Genomic DNA, 18,966 nt, shown 5'->3' with positions numbered 1-18,966 from the left:
CATGTACTGATTCGCTCATCTCTCTGTTCTTCTGACACTGAAGGAAAGGAAATCAATGCACTAGCAAATTCAGAAGTGTATTCATTTTTCCTCCTTTCTACCTACATCTTGAATAGAGCAGAATTAACACTCACACAGCTGACAGGGAGCTGTCTTTCTTTGGCTTCTTCTTCTCCCGGGCATCACTGAAGTCCAAGGCAGCTTTGTCCATGCCGAGTAACTCGCTGATTCTGTCTCGGCCATAGAACTCTCCATATTTATCCATAACCTGGGGCAATAATAAAAGCATTTTACAGACCTCCACCATCAAGTAGTCTCATCTAGGTACGCACATACAAACATCAGAGTATTTTAATACATAATACATGTCTTACTTTCAAGTTCACTTAAAAATCTAACTTACAGCTCATGTTCTCTGATCATATTGTTAAGGTCTAAGTGAATTTAACAGCATTTATTTATTTATTTATTTTAATTTTATTTGTAAACTTTACATAATTGTATTAGTTTTGCCAAATATCAAAATGAATCCATCAGAAAGATGGTAACAATAACCCTGTGTACGAGACAGCAAAAGAGACACTGATGTATGTATGGGGCATTTATTTATTTAGGGCATGCTGCACAGCATGTGGGATCTTAGTTCCTCGACTAGGGACTGAACTTGTGCCCTTGCATTGGAAATGTGGGGGTCTAAGCACTGGACTGCCAGGCAAGTCTACTTAAAACATTTTAAATAATACCTAGCTGAAGAACATGATTTCTAAGGCAAGAGGAAGGCATGCAAATAGAAGAGGATGGGCTGAAGGAAATGGGTAAAGGAGTGGTGGGAGGTAATGGAATAAGGTAACTTCTACCAAATTCATACTTTATGCCGGGAATTATGCTAAGAATTTTGACTTGTTTTCCATCATGGGGCTCTTTCAATATGGAAGTTTCCTCTTATTAGCATCCTGCTCTGCAGACAAAGAAATTGTATCTTAGAGAATGTAACATGCCCAGGGTTGGTCGGCTTGGCAAAAGAGTGGATGAGGAAGCATCCAGGCAAGGCTGACTCAGCAAAGGTCTCCCGCATAGAGCACAGCACGCCACTGGGATGGTCACGACACGCTGGTATCCCCTCTGTGGTCTCCACCTGAACCTGAAACCTTGTCACATCCTCAGGTCTTCAGTTAATTCTAGTATAGATGCTTTATCCATCTCTAGAATCACTTCTTAGCAACCCACCTTGATTTCCTTGCCCCTCTGTCCTGTCACATTTGCCTGGCTTTGCCCAAGTACTGGGTTTTTAATCAATGCTTGGATGTGGGCTCACAGATCACCTGTGAGCTCAGTACCTCTGTCTCTTCTATAGCAACTCTTGGCCTAGGGTTTATGTACCAGGAGGATCCTGCACATCAGTGAAAATGAGGCAACAGCAAAATAATGAAAGAAATCCAGAAGGAGAGAGAACTGGCAGCAAAAGAGGGATAAGAAAGCAAGGAAAGGGATGTAGGAGAAACAAAGGCACTGGGAACCAGAGGGAAAGGAGGGGGGATGTTAAAAGATTAGAGTAGGTAATGGAAAAATACATAAACAGAAAGAAAGGATTAGCAGAAATTTAAATAAGCATTTTTGGAATGTGTACAAACAGGTAAAGTGAAATAAACATAAAAGAGCAATGGTCGTTTAAAGTCCTATGAATGTATACTATTTAGGTTCATTAAAACAATTTGTTTTGCATTATTCTCACAGTACTGAAAAGGGGCTGGGCTGATCTGAGTGGGAGTTCTTTAGGGGTTATATTCTCACCCAGGAGGACAAACTGGACCCCAGAGCAGGAACGCCATGAAGAGTCTTAGCCACAATTACAATTTGTCTACTTATTTGACTCTAGATATATCATTTCCTTTGGAGATAACTTTTGCTTCTTTATATTATTAAATAATTAATATGAATAAAATATTCAAATCAAATATGAATAAAATATTCAAATCTTTTTTTTTAATTTAACCTGTGGTGGGTTCATGTTGATGTATGGCAAATCATCTATTTTAAGTTACTTAAAAATGATTCTTTCAAAGCTCTGGCCTAATTTGGATGACTCATCTGCATTAGTGCAATGCTACTACTTTGCGGTCACAAGGAGACAAAAAACTTGCACCAAAATGAAAATCAGCAAACATTCTGCTCCTTCCAACCAGAAAGTCTTGAGGGGTTTTTGTGTTGTTCTGTTTTCTTTAATGTGCTTCATTTTAAATGATGTACTTGATTTAAATTCTTGGCAAACTCTCTTTCTCCCCTCAGACTGGTAACAAAAAATTTGCAGCTGCTAATCACCAACCACCCTCTGAGTCCCACTAAACTGGTGGAATCAAAGGGGGAAAAGATCACTCCATTCAGCGGATATTTGTGGCCCTTCTACCTCAGACCATATATATACCCTGGAGCTACAGCTCATTATGGTACATGGCATGAATTGATTCAGCTTGGCAACTGGAGGGTTCAAGGAATAAGAAGGAGCTGCAAAATAATGTTTACTGTATTTTACAATGTACAAGTACTGTGTATGCCTTGTTATATTTTCTTTAAAAAGTGATCTACATTAAATAATGTGTGGTAGGAAGAGCATAGATAATCCTTGACTCTCAAAATCAGAGCTGACGGTCTTAACTATCTGTCTTCTTCCCACCATCCTATGATGCAGTGTGCATCAGAAGAAAAAAACTATCAAAAAAAAAGGTCTTTGAAGTTTATATAAAGTAATATAAAATGTAGTTGTCTGTTGTTATACAACTTTACTTCTTTATTGTAAGGCAGGATTCTAGCCCTGGTAACTTAGCTGTCTTATCAGAAAAGAACCTTCAGTCAGGTACCCAATCTCAGAGAAAATTCTTACCAGTTCTTTTAAATGTACAGGCTGAGCGCTGTTTAATCACCTGAGTCAGAGGATGGGTGGATGAGCAATGCTTATTTAATTTTTAGCTGCAGAGTATGGATTTCTTATGAAATTTTTGAAACTCATATTCAATCCTATTTCCATTTTGAAACGACATTGACAGATAAAGCATACCTCAATATCTCATTCTACATATGAGCCACAGCAAATTCAAATCTGAATTACACTTTAGGAAAAAATAGAAAATGTAAAGTGCTCTAAGTAGTATTACCTTTCTTTTAACAAATTTGTCCCAGTAGTTGTTGGGAAATGACCTAAAAGATATAAAAGCACAGAAGTAAAATATAGTATCATTTAAAAAAATGATAAATAACAATATATTGTTTGGAATAAACAAAATCCTAAAAATAATATGTAAACATGTTCTTTCATTCACAGAAATTACAATGCATTTTTCCCATCTTATTCTATAAATTTTCTATAAGCATATTAAATATTATTTAAAATGTTAATATATCCATGTAAATCACAAAACATATGGACTAATATTGTTATGGATAAAATATGAACATGTTTATTAATAAGGAGTTATATTTTTATTTATGTACAATATGTCAATATATACATTTCTTTGTCAATTGTCTTTAAAAATTAAAGTATCTAAAAATCTGTCCTTGTTTCTCCTATGAAGTTTTAAAAAAAAACTCATTCCCACCTTGAGAAAACTCAAGGAAACTGAGCATATTATCATCACATGATCCTGGCATCTTAAGAATTCACCTAAGGGGACAGACTTGATTGGATTTAGTATTAATAAATAGAGTTGCTGAACAAAATATTGGGCTTCCCTGGTAGCTCAGAGGTTAAAGTGTCTGCCTGCAATGTGGGAGACCCGGGTTCGATCCCTGGGTTGGGAAGATCCCCTGGAGAAGGAAATGGCAACCCACTCCAGAATTCTTGCCTGGAGAATCCCATGGACTGAGGAGCCTGGTGAGCCACAGTCCACGGAGTTGCAAGGAGTCAGACACGACTGAGTGACTTCACTTTCAAACAAAATCTTCACTTTCAAACAAAATATTGAGCATTTAGAGTAAATGTTCATATGGCTATGTGCTGTGGCGGGTGGCTCAGTCGTGTCCGACTCCTTGCAACCCCATTGACTGTAGCCCACCAGGCTCCTCAGTCCATGGGATTCTCCAGGCAAGAAGAATACTGGAATACTGGGGTGGGTTGCCATTTCCTTCTCCAGAGGATCTTCCCAACCAAGGGATAGAACCCGGGTCTCCTCCATTGCAGAAAGATTCTTTACCATCTGAGCTACAGGGCTGCCCTTCAGATGTTAATAACACACATATAAATCATCCCCATTTGAACTTACTAGAAATCATAACTTTTTAAGAATAAAAAAACTAATTACAATTAAAAAGAATTTATTTCATTAAAGTAGTACAAACGACTAGAAAATATTGTATCATTAATACCTCTAATAATGTAAATTAGACTTCAATGATGGATTTATATCTGAAGCAACAGCTAGTCATTTGGATTTTGATCTTGTAAGGCTAAATAATTAGTACACAGAAAAAGCATTTATTTTTCTGTCATATTTTACATGTCATAATGCTTAGCTAGGTATATGCCAGACTGCTGGATGATACCAATTAAAAATTTCCAACTTAGATTAAACATGTGAAATTCAATATTTTTGCCTTTAATGCTACAACCCTTTCCTTAATGAATACTTTTGGCTTCCTCTATGCTTTTCTGTGAGATAACCGTGCATTGCAGGTTGTATACACACTTCCCTGAACACTGAGTAATGGACGTTAAGTTCCATTACTGCCGTGGAAATGGACCTAAAGCCATTTTTGATGGAGGAAATCAGAACACAGAGGGCAAAAATTGATGGCATCCATTAAGAGGATGATGGAGCTCAGTCATTTGATTTTCTTGGCTGAATATATAACTATTACTCACTTCTGCTAAACTTTTGACAAATCTGCAGGAACTCTGGCCAAGTATTTTACATCCTGAAATTTTCTGAGCACAGAAATGTCTCATCTAATTCTTTACTCACTGTGTGTTGATTACGAGTCTATCCCACTGGCCTTTAATATCATCTTCTGAAGGCTGTTCTGTAATATAAAGCCCATCAAATTCCAATTTTCGAGCTACTTCCTTCTCTCGCTTAAAAATAACCAGTGGGACCTACATTTGAAAAATAAACATGTTAAAATTAGTTTACATTAACCGGCATCTCTTGTGGTCACTATCTATACAAAACAGCTTCTGGAAAGAAATATTTCCCATGTTACTTCCAGGAAAGTAAACAATGAGTGAATATGAACCAGCCATGTTTAGGCAGAAAGAGGCATCTAGAGGTTTTAGAAAAACAGAAGATAGTGCAGGTATATGTATGCATATGCTTTTAAACACAGAGAGGTTCATAGATAATTTGCATTAATGAAATAAATTTTAAATATTGAGAAAAAGATTATATAAAATTTCTTTTCTTTTGCATATACTATATATATAGAGATGTAATAAAAGAAAGCACTGTTATAATGTTCCAAAATGCATACTTTTAAAAAATTTTAGAACTTTGAAAAATCTTTTTAATAACTGCCTGTTCAGCATGCCTATATATGCTATTTTGAAATAAATTTTAATTTCAACATCAGCAAAAATGTTTGTCAATTTGCCAAAATGTCTCCAGAATTTACTGACACTCTTTTCATATGCACAGAGTTTACACAAGACACAGATGCAAAAAAGATGCAAATATTGTGGAAGTACCTAAGAACACCCCCCTTCCCTCTCATAAAACAAGGGAAGGAAAGGGAGGAACAGGTATTTCTGAAGAAAACTTTACATTCTAATCATTTACTCCGGACCCTAGTTTTTCAAAACTCTTGTATAAGCTTCCCAATCGGAAGCAGGGAACAGTGAAACAAAAGCCCTGCAGCATAACAGTGCCATGTTAGTAAAAGATAAAAGAGGTTTGCAAAGGTTTGAAGCTCTGAGCACTTGGAGAGACAACCTTGAGTTCTATTCACCAAACTATACCACTGCCTTAAAGGGTCTAGGAATGAAGCTACACTGTTTTCTGGGTGATGTGTGACAAACTGTGAAGCATTTCTGCCAAGGATGGTGAGAAATATGTGCCTAGTAGCAGAATAACTGAAACGACTCGGAGGTCAAATATGATCTATTTCTAGAATTTTTACTACACTGAACATTGCTAGTTACATAGTGGGTTGGTCACTGCTGTGCTGTCAAGTTATAGGTGAAATTTTCCATATGTGAATAATTACTGTGGGGAAAAAAAAAAAATTCAATGTGACAGCTACATCCCCTTCCCAGGGCAGCCTGTAGCCAGTAACTGGTCAACACAGAGCTCTAAAGGCCAGGCTCCAATGCCCCCAGCCCAGGACCACCCTGAAGGGGTGTCTCAGCTTCAGAACAGAGGCTGTGACATGCCCTGTTGGGTCTGTACTGTAGCCCCACTGCTCTGTCTTCCCCATGCTGCTTCTTCCCTTTGCCCCTCAGGTGCTGATGGAACAGTCCCTAAGAAACTATGTGTCTGCAGTTTTCATCTCAGAATCTGCTGCCCCAGAACAGCATGCATGCACGCAGACACACACAAGTTCCTTGGTGGCTTACTATCTTACTTTCAAGCAGTAGTATCCAATGATACAGAAGAAAGAGATGACCGTGTGCAGAATGGCTAATATCCGCAGTGTGGGCTCCATGTAGCCACTGCTCTCCTCCAGCACATAGTGCACTGCGATGATTCTAGGCGAGCTGCTGTCCAAGCTGCTAACTCTGGCATTTTCACTTGAACTGCGAGTGGGTAGTTCCTTTCCTTCAACCACAGAAGAAGTGGAGACCTGATTCAAACCATTTAGAGAACAGTCAGTTCATTTTCTCTAAGAGATCAGGGTAAACAAGAAACAATGGAAACTCAGCCTTATCAGCAAATAGCTGGATATGAAGCCACTGCATGATGAAAAGACTAAAAGCATAGGCTGAAAAGACAGCTTTTCAAAAACCCAGCACAGGGAACTATATTCAATATCTTATAATAACCTATAATGAAAAAGAATCTAAGAAAGAAAATATATGTGTACACACACACACATAAATGAATCACTTTGCCAAAAACTGAAACTTAGACAACATTGTAAATCAACTAAAATTCAATAGAAAAAAATGGCAAATAATGATCATATTTTAAAAATTCCCTCTAGTCTAACCAGTTACCAGGGTTAAAATGCATGCAGGGGAAAATTATATGGCTAAGCTGTCTTGTCAATGATCAAAAGAATTTAATGGAACACAGGTATGCCATACCAAGATACATGTGACACATTCATACATGTGACATATCCAGCCAAATCTGGCTATAAGTACTGTGGGAAAACCCTCTAAAATCCCATATTCTTCAGTGGGGGCATTTCTCAGTGCTAAGGAGCTAATCTAGTCTTGCTGTCCTAGACAGTCAGCGATGTGCCTGAGATTCAGGTTTTCTCTTTCATCAAAATACATTTCAGAAAAGGTGTTCATGTGCTTACTAGTGGATCTGTCAAATCATTACATTCAATTCAGTCTATTTGTAGTTTCATATTGGTTATTAAAAGACTAAGGCATACGTACCTTATAAAAGAGCAAGATGAAATTGATCGCAAATGCGACAAATAAGGCTAACATTCTCATGTTGTAGAAGTTGCGAGCAAAATAGTTCTGAAGGTGAAAAAAATTATTAAAAGGTCATTGAATCAAGAGATTTGAAATTTGCAAGCAATTGAAATAAAGCATTCATACATTTACCAAAAACTATTTCTTGACGGGCTACCATTTATTAAGTCCCATATTTGGTGCTGTCAACATAATAGTGAATAAGAAAACTTAAACCATCATGGAGTAGACAGATAATAAAGAAGCACACTCACAGATGAAAAATAGCCTAACTTCAGGGAATGGTAAATGCTATGAAGAAAAATCCACCAGACTAAGGACTTAGGGAAGGGGGTACTATCTGGATGGGTGGTCAGGGAAGGTTCCTGGGAGGTGACATTTGAGCTGAGGCCTAGATGCCACAGGGAAATAATCAAGTGAACATCTGTGGGAAGGGAACATCATAGAAAGACCTTGGAGAGCAAAGGTCCTGAATTCTGAGTGATGCTGGTGTGTTTGATGGATAGTGAGAAGGTACCACAGTGAGAAGGAGAGAGAATGGGAAGGAATGAGGTCAGAGAGGTTAGAAGGGGACATCGTTCTGTAGGCCTTTGATAAAAAGTCTGTGCTTTGGGCTGTGGATAACGGTCACTACACAGATGTTATGTGTGTAAACATTTATCCAGCTGAGCTGTACAATTGAAGTCTGTAGACTTAACTGTTGCTTGTAAGGTGTATCTCAATAAACACAAAAGAAATGTTAAAAAGAGAAAAAGTGTTGCTTCTTACAGTGCAGTGGTTCAGCGTCTGATTGCTGGGACCATACTCCCTGGGTATGAAGCCTGACCCCACCACTTCCTCACTGCAGGATGTGGACAAGAGACTTAATCACTCTTGTAAGCATCACTTTTCTTATTTGTAAAGTGGGGATAACAACAAAATCTGTCTCATAAGTTTGTTATGAGGATTAGATAAGTTACTACAGAGGAAGGTAATCATTAATTTTATTATTATAACTGGAATTACTATTTTACTGTAAATGAGATGGCAAGCTCTTGAAGGAGCTGAAGAGGGCTTGATGTGATCAGATAATGATTTGGAAAGATGATTCCAGCTACTGTGTATAAAGTAGACTGGAGGCATGGAAGGCAGGGGACCAGTTAGAAAGTTACTGCAGGATGCAGAAAGAGGATGTTGGTGGTGGTGGTTTGAACCAGTGGTGGCTGTGGAAATGTTAAGAACCAGGAAAATTCTGGATATATTTGAAAGAGAGAGCTTAGAATTATTCTTGGATTTATCTGAGGCAGGAAAAAGGAAAGGACTCAAGAGATGGTAACTTCTGTATCCTGGGGTCTGAGCAAGTAAGTAAATGCTTGGTGTCATTTATTAAGCTATGGGGGAAAAGTAAAAAACACTGATTGGACCAGAAGTGGGTTTAAGTGAAAAGATTTGGGGACATACCAAGAATTTGTTTTAATATTAAGTGCAAGATGACTGCTGCTGTTGCTAAGTTGCTTCAGTTGTGTCTGACTCTGTGCGACCCCATAGATGGCAGCCCACCAGGCTCCCCTGTCCCTGGGATTCTCCAGGCAAGAACACTGGAGTGGGTTGCCATTTCCTTCTCCAATGCTGAAAAGTGAAAAGTGAAAGTGAAGTCATTCAGTCGTGTCCGACTCTTCGTGATCCCATGGACTGCAGCCTACCAGGCTCCTCCATCCATGGGATTTTCCAGGTAAGAGTAATGGAGTGGGGTGCCATTGCCTTCTCCACAAGATGACTAGAAAGTATCTATCTGGATATATCAGGGGCTTTAGCATTATAAGGCCAAATCAGAATGATACTTCATTAGTTATCCCTCTCCACAGACACACCCGACTTGGATGGTGTCATCTCCCAACATATGATCCTAACTGTTCTGCCACCATTTATAGGACCGAAGTTGGCCACCGCATCCAAACTGGGTCAGTCACACTGGTTCTCCTTAGAAGGTGGGACTGGGTTATACGGGCTGGGTTAGTGACTTTGGTTATCTGAGCTGGGAGGTCACGAAGACTGGCATCATGAGAGGCACTGTGGCACCTGACTGTGGCCATGATTAGGCTTGTGCATGCAAACAGGTGTGCAAAGAAAGTGATGGTGCAAAGAAAAACAGAAAAGAAGGCATCTCTGGGACAGAAGGATGGGGGAAAAAACCTACATTACTTGCTTTGTTCAACTGTGGTTACACAGACTCTTCAGGAACCCACTGGGGCTGCTACAGCTTATCACAGAGCCTGTACAACCTCACACCCTAGCCAGACCACACGGGCAGCCATGGCCACTGTGACAACAAACCAAACCACGGATTATCCAGAGTTACCTCAAAAACATTTGCATTCTGTCTACTCTTTATTAAATAATACAGGAAACATACAATGTAGTTTAAGAAAGCATGCTGCTGCTGCTGCTAAGTCACTTCAGTCGTGTCCGACTCTGTGTGACCCCATAGACGGAAGCCCACCAGGCTTCCCCACCCCTGGGATTCTCCAGGCAAGAACACTGGAGTGGGTTGCCATTTCCTTCTCCAATGCTGAAAAGTGAAAAGCGAAAGTGAAGTCGCTCAGTCATGTCCGACTCTTCGCAACCCCATGAACTGCAGCCTACCAGGCTCCTCCGTCCATGGGATTTTCCAGGCAAGAGTACTGGAGTGGGGTGCCATTGCCTGTAAATTATTTAAAATATGTCATATATATAAACATTTATGTACAAGCAGTTAGAATATATCATGACTGAGAACAATCCATTTTCCTTATAGGTGAAGTTCTATACTATATGAGTTTTTGGTCTTTTTTTTTTCCTCAAAGGTTAAATGATTTTGCCTTTCAAATGGCTTTATTATGGAGTGTTGTTCTTAATTTCTAGGTCTGACATTTTTGGTCAGTACCTCATGTAGGTTTATTTGAGACATTCATCTCCCAATCTTTTCCTATTTATATGATATAAATATATAATATTTATACACATATACATACATACTCATATAAAAGGTCTTTTAGACAAAATTTTTAACAATTCCATCCTGTATGAATAGGAATAGAGAACTACATCTTCTTTATTTTTTTTTCCACATATAAGCAGATATTTTATTAACTAAAGGAACATTTCTGAAAATGTTTAGGATACTACATAAAGAACTATCTTCTCCCTCTTCTTTCACTTTTTTACTTATTTCCATTTTAAGAATAATTTTGAATAGATCATCTTATCATTGGAGAGTTGGCTCACTGCATTAATATTTTTATAACTGGATTTTTAATAAAAGGGCAATTCAAGAAAGATTGACTAACCCCACTCTGAAACATCAAGATGAATTACCTGTCCCCTAGAAGATCTGTTTTGCTATCATGTATTGCAGAGCCTTACATAGTGTCCTGCAAAGAGGGAGCCTTGGGGTATGTTAATTAACTTACCCTTAAAATGACCTTTTGGGAAGATGCTGGCAGTCACTAAGTCACGTGGTCTCGGGTCATGTGAATGTGTGCAGAGATTATGGGTTTGACAATAGGGATCCATGGACCAAGACACTGATTTTAACATATAAACACTAAGATGAGCAAACACAATATACGTTCAGGGCTGACTGGGTTCCCTGATTACCACCCGAGGGAAGGTCAGTGGGTATTTACTGCACCCGAATGATTATGGTCTTACAATGTATCAAAAACAATACTCATTCTAAAACATCTTACTAGAAGTTTCTGTTGATAGGCTATGATTTTCTTCCAGAATGCTGACTCAGGAACTTCTGGCTCTCCATATCTGTGTGTGTGGAGCTGCCTCAGTTTTTGTTTACCCTTGTCTTCTTTGGCTTTTTCTTCTTTTTCTCCGTCTTCTCCTCTATGAATGCAAATGAGTGAAATATAAACCACCCAGACACCAAAGAACTGAACAAGTTTTATGCCAAAATATATAAACATACAAGTATTCAAATCATAGTATCAGTTTAAATAACTGATACCTCTTCTAATTTTAGAATTAGGGGTAGAATTTCTGGCTTATCATAGCCTCCTGTATATTGATAACTCTGTGAAGTTCCACTCTATAGGACATCTTACAGGCTTCAATTTTCTTTGTATCTCTACCCAGCATATTGCTTTCCAAGTGTACAATGAAATAGTTAACTGAAAAAGGAATAATGGAGACTTTCTTTTGGTTGTGACTTTCAACATACCTTATTTTTCAATTATGATTTTAATGTTCAGTCTCTAACACTGACTAGCTATCAGGATTTAAAATCAGAGGCATATGCATTTGGTTGTTGACAGATATAGACAATGTCAATATGTTAATTCTGCAGACAATAATGGAATTGGGAGCACTGAAATTTGATACCTAAACCTCTCCGGGTACAAAATACCAAGCCTTCATGGAGATGTATTTATGTACATATGTAATCATATATATGTAAACCACATAATATAACTCATACTTAACCCATATGAGGCTTTTCCAACATTATTTTTAACACTTAAGAATTGCCACTGAAATGACTGTCAAGCTCTGTTATGTTTGTCTGTGTTTCATTGTTATAGTCCTTTACATGGCCATTTTTACAACTGATCCAATAGTGCAAGATCTGTGACAATGAATGGCTCTGACTGTGAAGAATAGACAACAGTGACCCTCATATGAGGCCTAATTCAAACAAACTAATGGTAAAAATACACCTTTGAGACAATAAAGGAAGCTTGAAGCTTAATATTTAGCAGCTATTAGACAGTATTTAAAGAATTGCAAATTTTGTTTAGTGTAAATAGAATGATAAATATGGTTCTTTAAACAGTCTTTAGCTGTTCAAATTAGTAATAACTTAGTAATTAGTATACAAGTTATATAAATTAGTAATGTATACAAGGTACTTACAGGTGAAATGACATGGTGACTAGTATTGTCTTTAAAACAACTTGTCCCACAGAAGGCCCCACAATGTGTGTGTGTGTGTGTGTGTGTGTGGTGGGGATGGTTGGATGCTAACCTACATGCAACAAGGTTAGCAAAATGATAATAATTATTAGAACTAAAGTGAAAGTCGCTCAGCTGTGTCCAACGCTTTGCGATGCCATGGAATAATATAGTCCATGGAATTCTCCAGACCAGAATACTGGAGTGGGTAGCCATTCTCTTTTCCAGAGGATCTTCCCAACCCAGCAATTGAACCAGGGTCTCCTACATTGCAGGCAGATTCTTCACCAGCTGAGTTACCAGGGAAGCCCGTATTAAAACTAGGTGATGGGTTTATGGCTGTACATTATAACCTTCTCTCTTTTGTATGAGTTTGGAAATTTTACAGGCTTCAAGTATCTTTGTGTCTATATATTGCATATTCCTTTCAAAGTGTATGATAAAATATTTAACTGAAAAGAGAATAATAATGATGACTTTTTTTGGCTGTGACTTTTCAACATACCTTGTTTTTTAAATTCTGATTTTAACGTTCAGTCCTTAACAATGACTAGCTGTTAGGGCTTAAAATGCTTCTAAATTTTCTCAAATATCTTAGAAATTAAAAAATATGATTTTCCCTGCAAAAGTGTTAAATTACTCAAAAGGTTAACTCTAGTAATGTCAAGCATGCATGTGAAAAAGTTGAATAAAACTGTTTCCCCATGAAAATATTAGAAACAAGAATTATTTCTGAATTATTCACTTTAATATTTTAATTTTATAGGTATAACTAAATTAACACAATTCTAAACCAACATTTGTCTAATCTAGGGGGGAAAAAACAGACAATGAAAACAGGCCAAAGAAAATAACAGAACAGAGGAGAAAAATAAAGTGCCATGCGAGAACAGTGGCAGTTATGCAATTAAAAATTCGCTTTCCCCAATTTTAAAAAATATGCATATAAAACTGTGCGAACTTGGGGAATGATGTAGGTTTCCATTGTTAACAGGAAGCCAGTTTTATAGGAAATTACACATTTTCATTGTTTCATACGCAGCTCTTTATGTCTTAGTAATGCATTTATAACTGTGCTCTCCATAGCACCAAGACTGTAGGTGAAAATGAAGCTTCCTAAGCTCCACACCAGCCCTGCTGACTCAGAACCTGTGCAGGGGCCCAGGAAACTGTGTCTTTAACAGACTCTCCAGGTGGTTCTTCAGCAGGTGGCCCTGGACAGTGTGTTGAGGACCACCACTCCCTAAGAGTCTATACGATGGCATTCAGAATGCCTGTCCCCTCCCTTCTTTACAAGGACAGAATAGAGGCTCAATTAAAAAAAACTGCAACAGTCATCTTGCAGAGAATATCACATGGAATCATAAAGTCGTTTCTGCTGAGAAACACACAAACAAAATCCTCATGGAACCAGAAAGAGACAGGAGTGCCCCCCACACCCCCCCAGGTAGGTGTTTACACTGATCCCCACCCACTGAGGATGAGGCCTTCCACTGAGATGACAGGTGTCACCTTGCAACCTGAGATTCTCCCCACTGCATCCCCGAACGGAGAGGATGTGTGAGAGACACTGACACAAAGCAAAGGGCACAGAAATGACACGTACTCAGCTTTCTCGGGTTCGGATTTGCTTTCTTCTTTTTCTTCCTTTTCTTCTTCTTTTGCCTTCTGCTCCTTGGATGAGTCCATGGGAAAAGAGATGTGGGATAACATGTCACTTTTGAATGAGTTCAGGAAGCTCTGTGACCCTGTGTCAAATTGTAACCTATAAATGTTGCCCTCCTGCCTCAATCGAGGGGATAAAACTGCCACGTGAGCCCTTCCTTCTGCTGGTTCATGCATTTCCCCTTCCCCACACTCACCTGCCAAGCCAGCAGGGAGCACCAACTTTCTAAGCTCCTTCCCACTTATTTCACAACCACCTTCTTTCCCTTATTCACCTACTCAAATCTTACTCATCCTCCAAACCAACGTAAGTCCCACTTCTTCAGTCTCAACCAGCTACTCCAAGCCATACTGAGCTTTCCATTTTCTCACGTAATCTCCACAGTCTGCGGCCTATGCTACTTACCACTTAATGATTTTCTAATTTTTTCATGAGTGGTTTATCTTTCTAATAAACTCTTTAAGGAAACTTGAGAGCAATGATTACATCTTACATTTCTTTTAATTCCATATGATACCCAGGGGGACCAGACACATGGCCAATCCTCATAAAATATTTGTGGATGGAATGATTATTGATCAACTGCCTAATATCTTGAGAGTGAGTACCAGAGTTTGTACCTTCATAGTTTAATGAAATAATTTGTAAAGGACCTTCAAAAAGCCGGCTGGCTCTGCCTACTAAAAAGCCATTACTCTTTGGCAAGTCATCTACTGAATACCACTCTGGCACAAGTAAAACAGCTGATGTCAAGTTATCATGCCCACCTGAAGTCCAGAGAGCTGCTGTGATTGGAGGTAAGTTACCTGGAACTTTTCTTGCACCTCTGGGATGGGGACGGGGTTGCTCATGAGGTCACTCAGGCCAGCATTGGGATTGTGAGGAATCAGTTTGTACTGCCCTCCTTCTCGCTTCAGGTCCAAGCCAAAGATATCGGAAAGCAGGTCACTCTCCTCTGACAGTTCCTTCAAGTCCGTCAGGTCTTCAGAGGGCAGGCCCCCTTCCAGGGTTTTCCTCTCCCCCTCCTCCCCGTCTCCTCGAACCTCATCTTGTGTGGGGTCTGGCATGTTGGCCAAGAGCTCCGCCACTTTGATCTTCTTCGCACCTTCGACCAGGCTTCCTCCCAGCAGGAGGCTGCCGATGATGCGAGAGAAGCCTCTGAAAACGCTGGCTACAAAGTGCAGGAGGCTCATCAAAATACTCCAGTAGGATGTAAAGAAGGCTGTGATCATGTCCTTCACTGTCATCTTCTTCACCTTCTTCATCTGCTTCTTCAAGCTTTTCAGGCTGAGCATCCGCATAAGGGTCAAGATATTGTACCTGAGGGCAAACAGGGCGGACTTGACCGTCATGATGGAAAAGAAACCCATCCTTGGACCCTGCTCCTCCGGCTTCTCCTTCTCACTCTCCTCTTTATTCGCTGACCTCTCATTCAGATCTGACTCTGAAATCTGAGCCGCCAGTTGCATCTCAAAGATGGTATCCTCGCAGAAGTTCACGAAGAGCTCCATCTTCTCTTTCTCCCCTCCTTCATTGACCACGTCAAATATAAATTGCCTTTTGGATTCCTTGACCTGGGGCTTTTCCCACTGGGTTCGGCTGGACTCACTGATTTCAAAATACACCCTCTCGATGCGCTTGGCACTGCCCATGATCTCGATGCGGCCCAGGAAGGGCTGGAAGTAATTGAGCACGCTCTCGGCCAATTCCAGAAAAGTCTGCAGCCGGGTGTCATTGGGCATGTGTTCGGAGAGGTTTGTCAGAAGCACTGCCACATTGAAGCCAATGTCCTTGGCAGGCTCGTGGAACCGTTTGACAAATTCTTCATAGTCCAGGGTTTCATTTTCATCTGTCTCTGCACAGGACAGAAGAAACTCAGTCTCGGACTGGGTGTAGTGTTTATGGCTCTCCATGGCTTTGTGAAAGTCCCTCTTGGAAATAACTCCCTTACCATCGGGGTCATACTCTTTGAAAGTATCAGAAGATGTCAAGTCCTTGAGCTTTAAGAACATGTCAAAAAACTTGAGAATCATCTCCACGTTGTTGGAAGATTCCACGAGCATATCAACCATCTGTTTGCCAATGGTGCCATTAACAACATTGCCTGGGGATAAAGAATTGCATTGGCTCAAAATGAACATTCCCAATAAAACCAGTGTCGATGGCAGATAGGAGCCAATGTACGTTGAGTGTGTGCTCAGTTGTTGTACCCTGGTCCAACTGAGTAAGTTGCTTCTAACTTGAGCAGGTAAATAGTAAACATCTTAAAATGTCTTAAATAAAAGTGCCTATAGAGAAAATAACAATATAAATCTTATATGACACCTGAATCAAAGATAGTTCTTTTCTCTTCCAATGTGTGAAGGAAAAGATGGATAATTACTTGTAAACTCTAATTTTAGAAAGTGATTACATGAACACATGCAAAAGCATATTTACAAAGTAATTAGACTAATGCATGTAAACAATATGTGATGAAAGGCTGACATTTTTTCCCTTTAATTGATCCTAGAAGCAACACACTTTAGGATTTTTTAAAAAAAAGAAAAAAGGCAGACGTTTATATTATCCGAAAGCCTGAAACAGAAATCCAGTCTCATATTAATAATAAAAATGAGTGTTTGCCTAGCCCTTTGGGGATAAAAAAAGTCACTGCTCACAGACATTACACCTAATTTCATGTTCATACCTGAAAATACCTGTGAGACAGGTAGTTTTTATTATTAATTATGATTTTACTATTGAGGAAACTGTGTTTAGCAAGGTTAAATTAAATTGTATGCTGTAAAATGATTATTGAGAGCTAGGGCCAGGACTTCAAACGGAACCACTGAGGGCAAATTAGATGTTCTTTCTGATGTAAAATGTAAAAGATCTCCTTACATTTCTTCATAGTTCAGAATGTTTATAGCTAGAAAATGGCATATTATGAATAAGCCTGAGAAAATGAGATATTACCCTAAATTATAGAGTCATCATTCCTTGAACAGAATGTGATATGTAACACAAAGACGGGCATCAGAATAAAGATACATGATGATGGGTTTGTGGAGTTCATCTGTGAGGCAGTAAACACCAGAGTTAAGAGCATGGGCCCAAGGGCTTTCCTGGTGGTCCAGTGGTTAAGATTCTGCCTGCTAATGAAGGGAACACGGGTTTGATCCCTGGCCCAGAAGATCCCACATGCCTTGGGGCAGCTAAGCCCATAGGCCACAATTACTGAAGTGGTACACCTAAAGCCCATGCTCGGCAATGAGAGAAGCCCCCACAATGAGAAGCCTGAGCCCTTCAACTCGAGAGTAGCCCCCACTCACCCCAATTAGAGAAAGCTCACAGGCAGCAATGAAGACCTAGTACAGCCAAAAAAAAAAAAGGCACTGGCTCAGGAGCCATGCTGTTGGGGTCTGAATCCAGATCCCACCATCTGCTGGCACAGCAACCTGGGCAGATTTCTTAGCCTCTCTGCACTATTTGCAAAAGAGTGATAATGATACTATCCAATTCACAAACCTGGTATTCAGATGAAAAAGTACTTAAACGAGGTTAATTTTAATTCATTATTCCTTCAGTTATTATGTCTGTGTTGCTACTATTTAGACTAAAACTTGAATTGAGGTCCTGGGAAAAGGATCTGTGGTTGGAGAATACAGAGTGGCTGCCAACTAAGGGTTTCAAGCAAACACTGCATCTTTAAAGTCCTAGAGCAAGGTGTGTCTACTACCTTAATTAGCTAATGCAGGGCAGACTAAGTGAGAGAGAGAAATTAGAAGGACTTAAGAAAAAAAGGATAGGGAACATAATAGCAAACATTCTATAGTGGCTCTGGTCACATTCACATGGTTTCACAGAATGCTCGCAGAAGCTGTTCTGAGCTCCGTCTCATAGAGGAGGGAAGTGAGAAACAGAGACGTTACTCATGTCAGGGTCACGCTGCCTGGGTCAGAAAGTGAGATGTGGGTGCTGGTGGCGGATCTCAGAACCTAATCTCTTACCCACTATATTTACTGCCTGAGATAGAAAGAAAACACAGTAGCAAAGGAAAATAAGGTGGAAAGAGAGAGAATGAAAACCCAAGAAAGAGGCATGGAGCGGGGAGAACTTAGGCTGCCACGAGCCTTGGTGGGTGGGGTGCTCTCTACTGCCTTCTCTACCTGCAGAAATGTAAGGACCCACAGGAGCTATAAGGCAGTCAGCTCAAAGCAGCAATTTACGCATTTGGAGTGTCCTCAAACATCTGTAATCCCTACTGCTTACAAACAAAATGACAACAAACAAAACCCTCTTTAAGGTACTCTCTGAGGAGCATACCCTTTAAGGTATCACTGTGAAATGAAAAATACCACTATAAAATGAAGTACTACTGGTTTCACTCCATAGCTTTGTGACCTGAGATTGGCAGGATTTTTTTTTTTAATTAAAAAAAAAAAAAAACTAACTTGAGAAAAGAGTAGTCAAGCCAGCAATAAGTCTGAGGTATCTGTCCCATTTTGGCACTGATATTTTATCCTTTGCAGCAGGCTGACTCCCAGAGCAAGCATATATGGAATCCTTCAAAGAATAATGGGGATTTGAAGATGTAAATCAAAACTACCTTCCAACATGGACAGCAACATGACCACCATGTCCTTCTGAAGATCCATCAATTCTTTCAGTAGCTCAATTTGACTGGAGTCCTGAAAGTATTAACACAGTGCATTTGAGATAACATGAGAAAATTACACAGCAAGAATGTCATACTTATTCTCACAAAAAGAATACCTTTCTACCAATAGCAGACTTTACAGCATTATACAGCTAAAAAGAA

The 18,966-nt window shown here is 39.4% G+C and overlaps 1 protein-coding gene across 1 annotated transcript in view; it reads right to left on the bottom strand.

The window, feature by feature from the left end:
• The window catches only part of RYR2 (ryanodine receptor 2 (cardiac)), an 826,801-nt gene that overhangs the window by 44,416 nt on the left and 763,419 nt on the right, over positions 1-18,966 (bottom strand). The window contains exons 89-97 of the mRNA XM_010860117.1: positions 18,754-18,835; positions 14,969-16,266; positions 14,103-14,170; positions 11,284-11,431; positions 7,535-7,621; positions 6,550-6,768; positions 4,956-5,086; positions 3,150-3,192; positions 135-268 (exon numbers count right to left, since the gene is read on the bottom strand). Of these exons, the coding sequence (XP_010858419.1) occupies positions 135-268; positions 3,150-3,192; positions 4,956-5,086; positions 6,550-6,768; positions 7,535-7,621; positions 11,284-11,431; positions 14,103-14,170; positions 14,969-16,266; positions 18,754-18,835 (2,210 nt within the window). The remainder of the gene's footprint in view (positions 1-134; positions 269-3,149; positions 3,193-4,955; positions 5,087-6,549; positions 6,769-7,534; positions 7,622-11,283; positions 11,432-14,102; positions 14,171-14,968; positions 16,267-18,753; positions 18,836-18,966) is intronic.

The sequence above is a fragment of the Bison bison genome, unplaced genomic scaffold (assembly GCF_000754665.1).
Source record: "Bison bison bison isolate TAMUID 2011002044 unplaced genomic scaffold, Bison_UMD1.0 scf7180017864462, whole genome shotgun sequence".
In the NCBI taxonomy this organism is placed as follows: domain Eukaryota; kingdom Metazoa; phylum Chordata; class Mammalia; order Artiodactyla; family Bovidae; genus Bison; species Bison bison.
The sequence above is the reverse complement of the archived record's forward strand: the minus strand, read 5'-3'. Positions and strand labels throughout refer to the sequence as shown.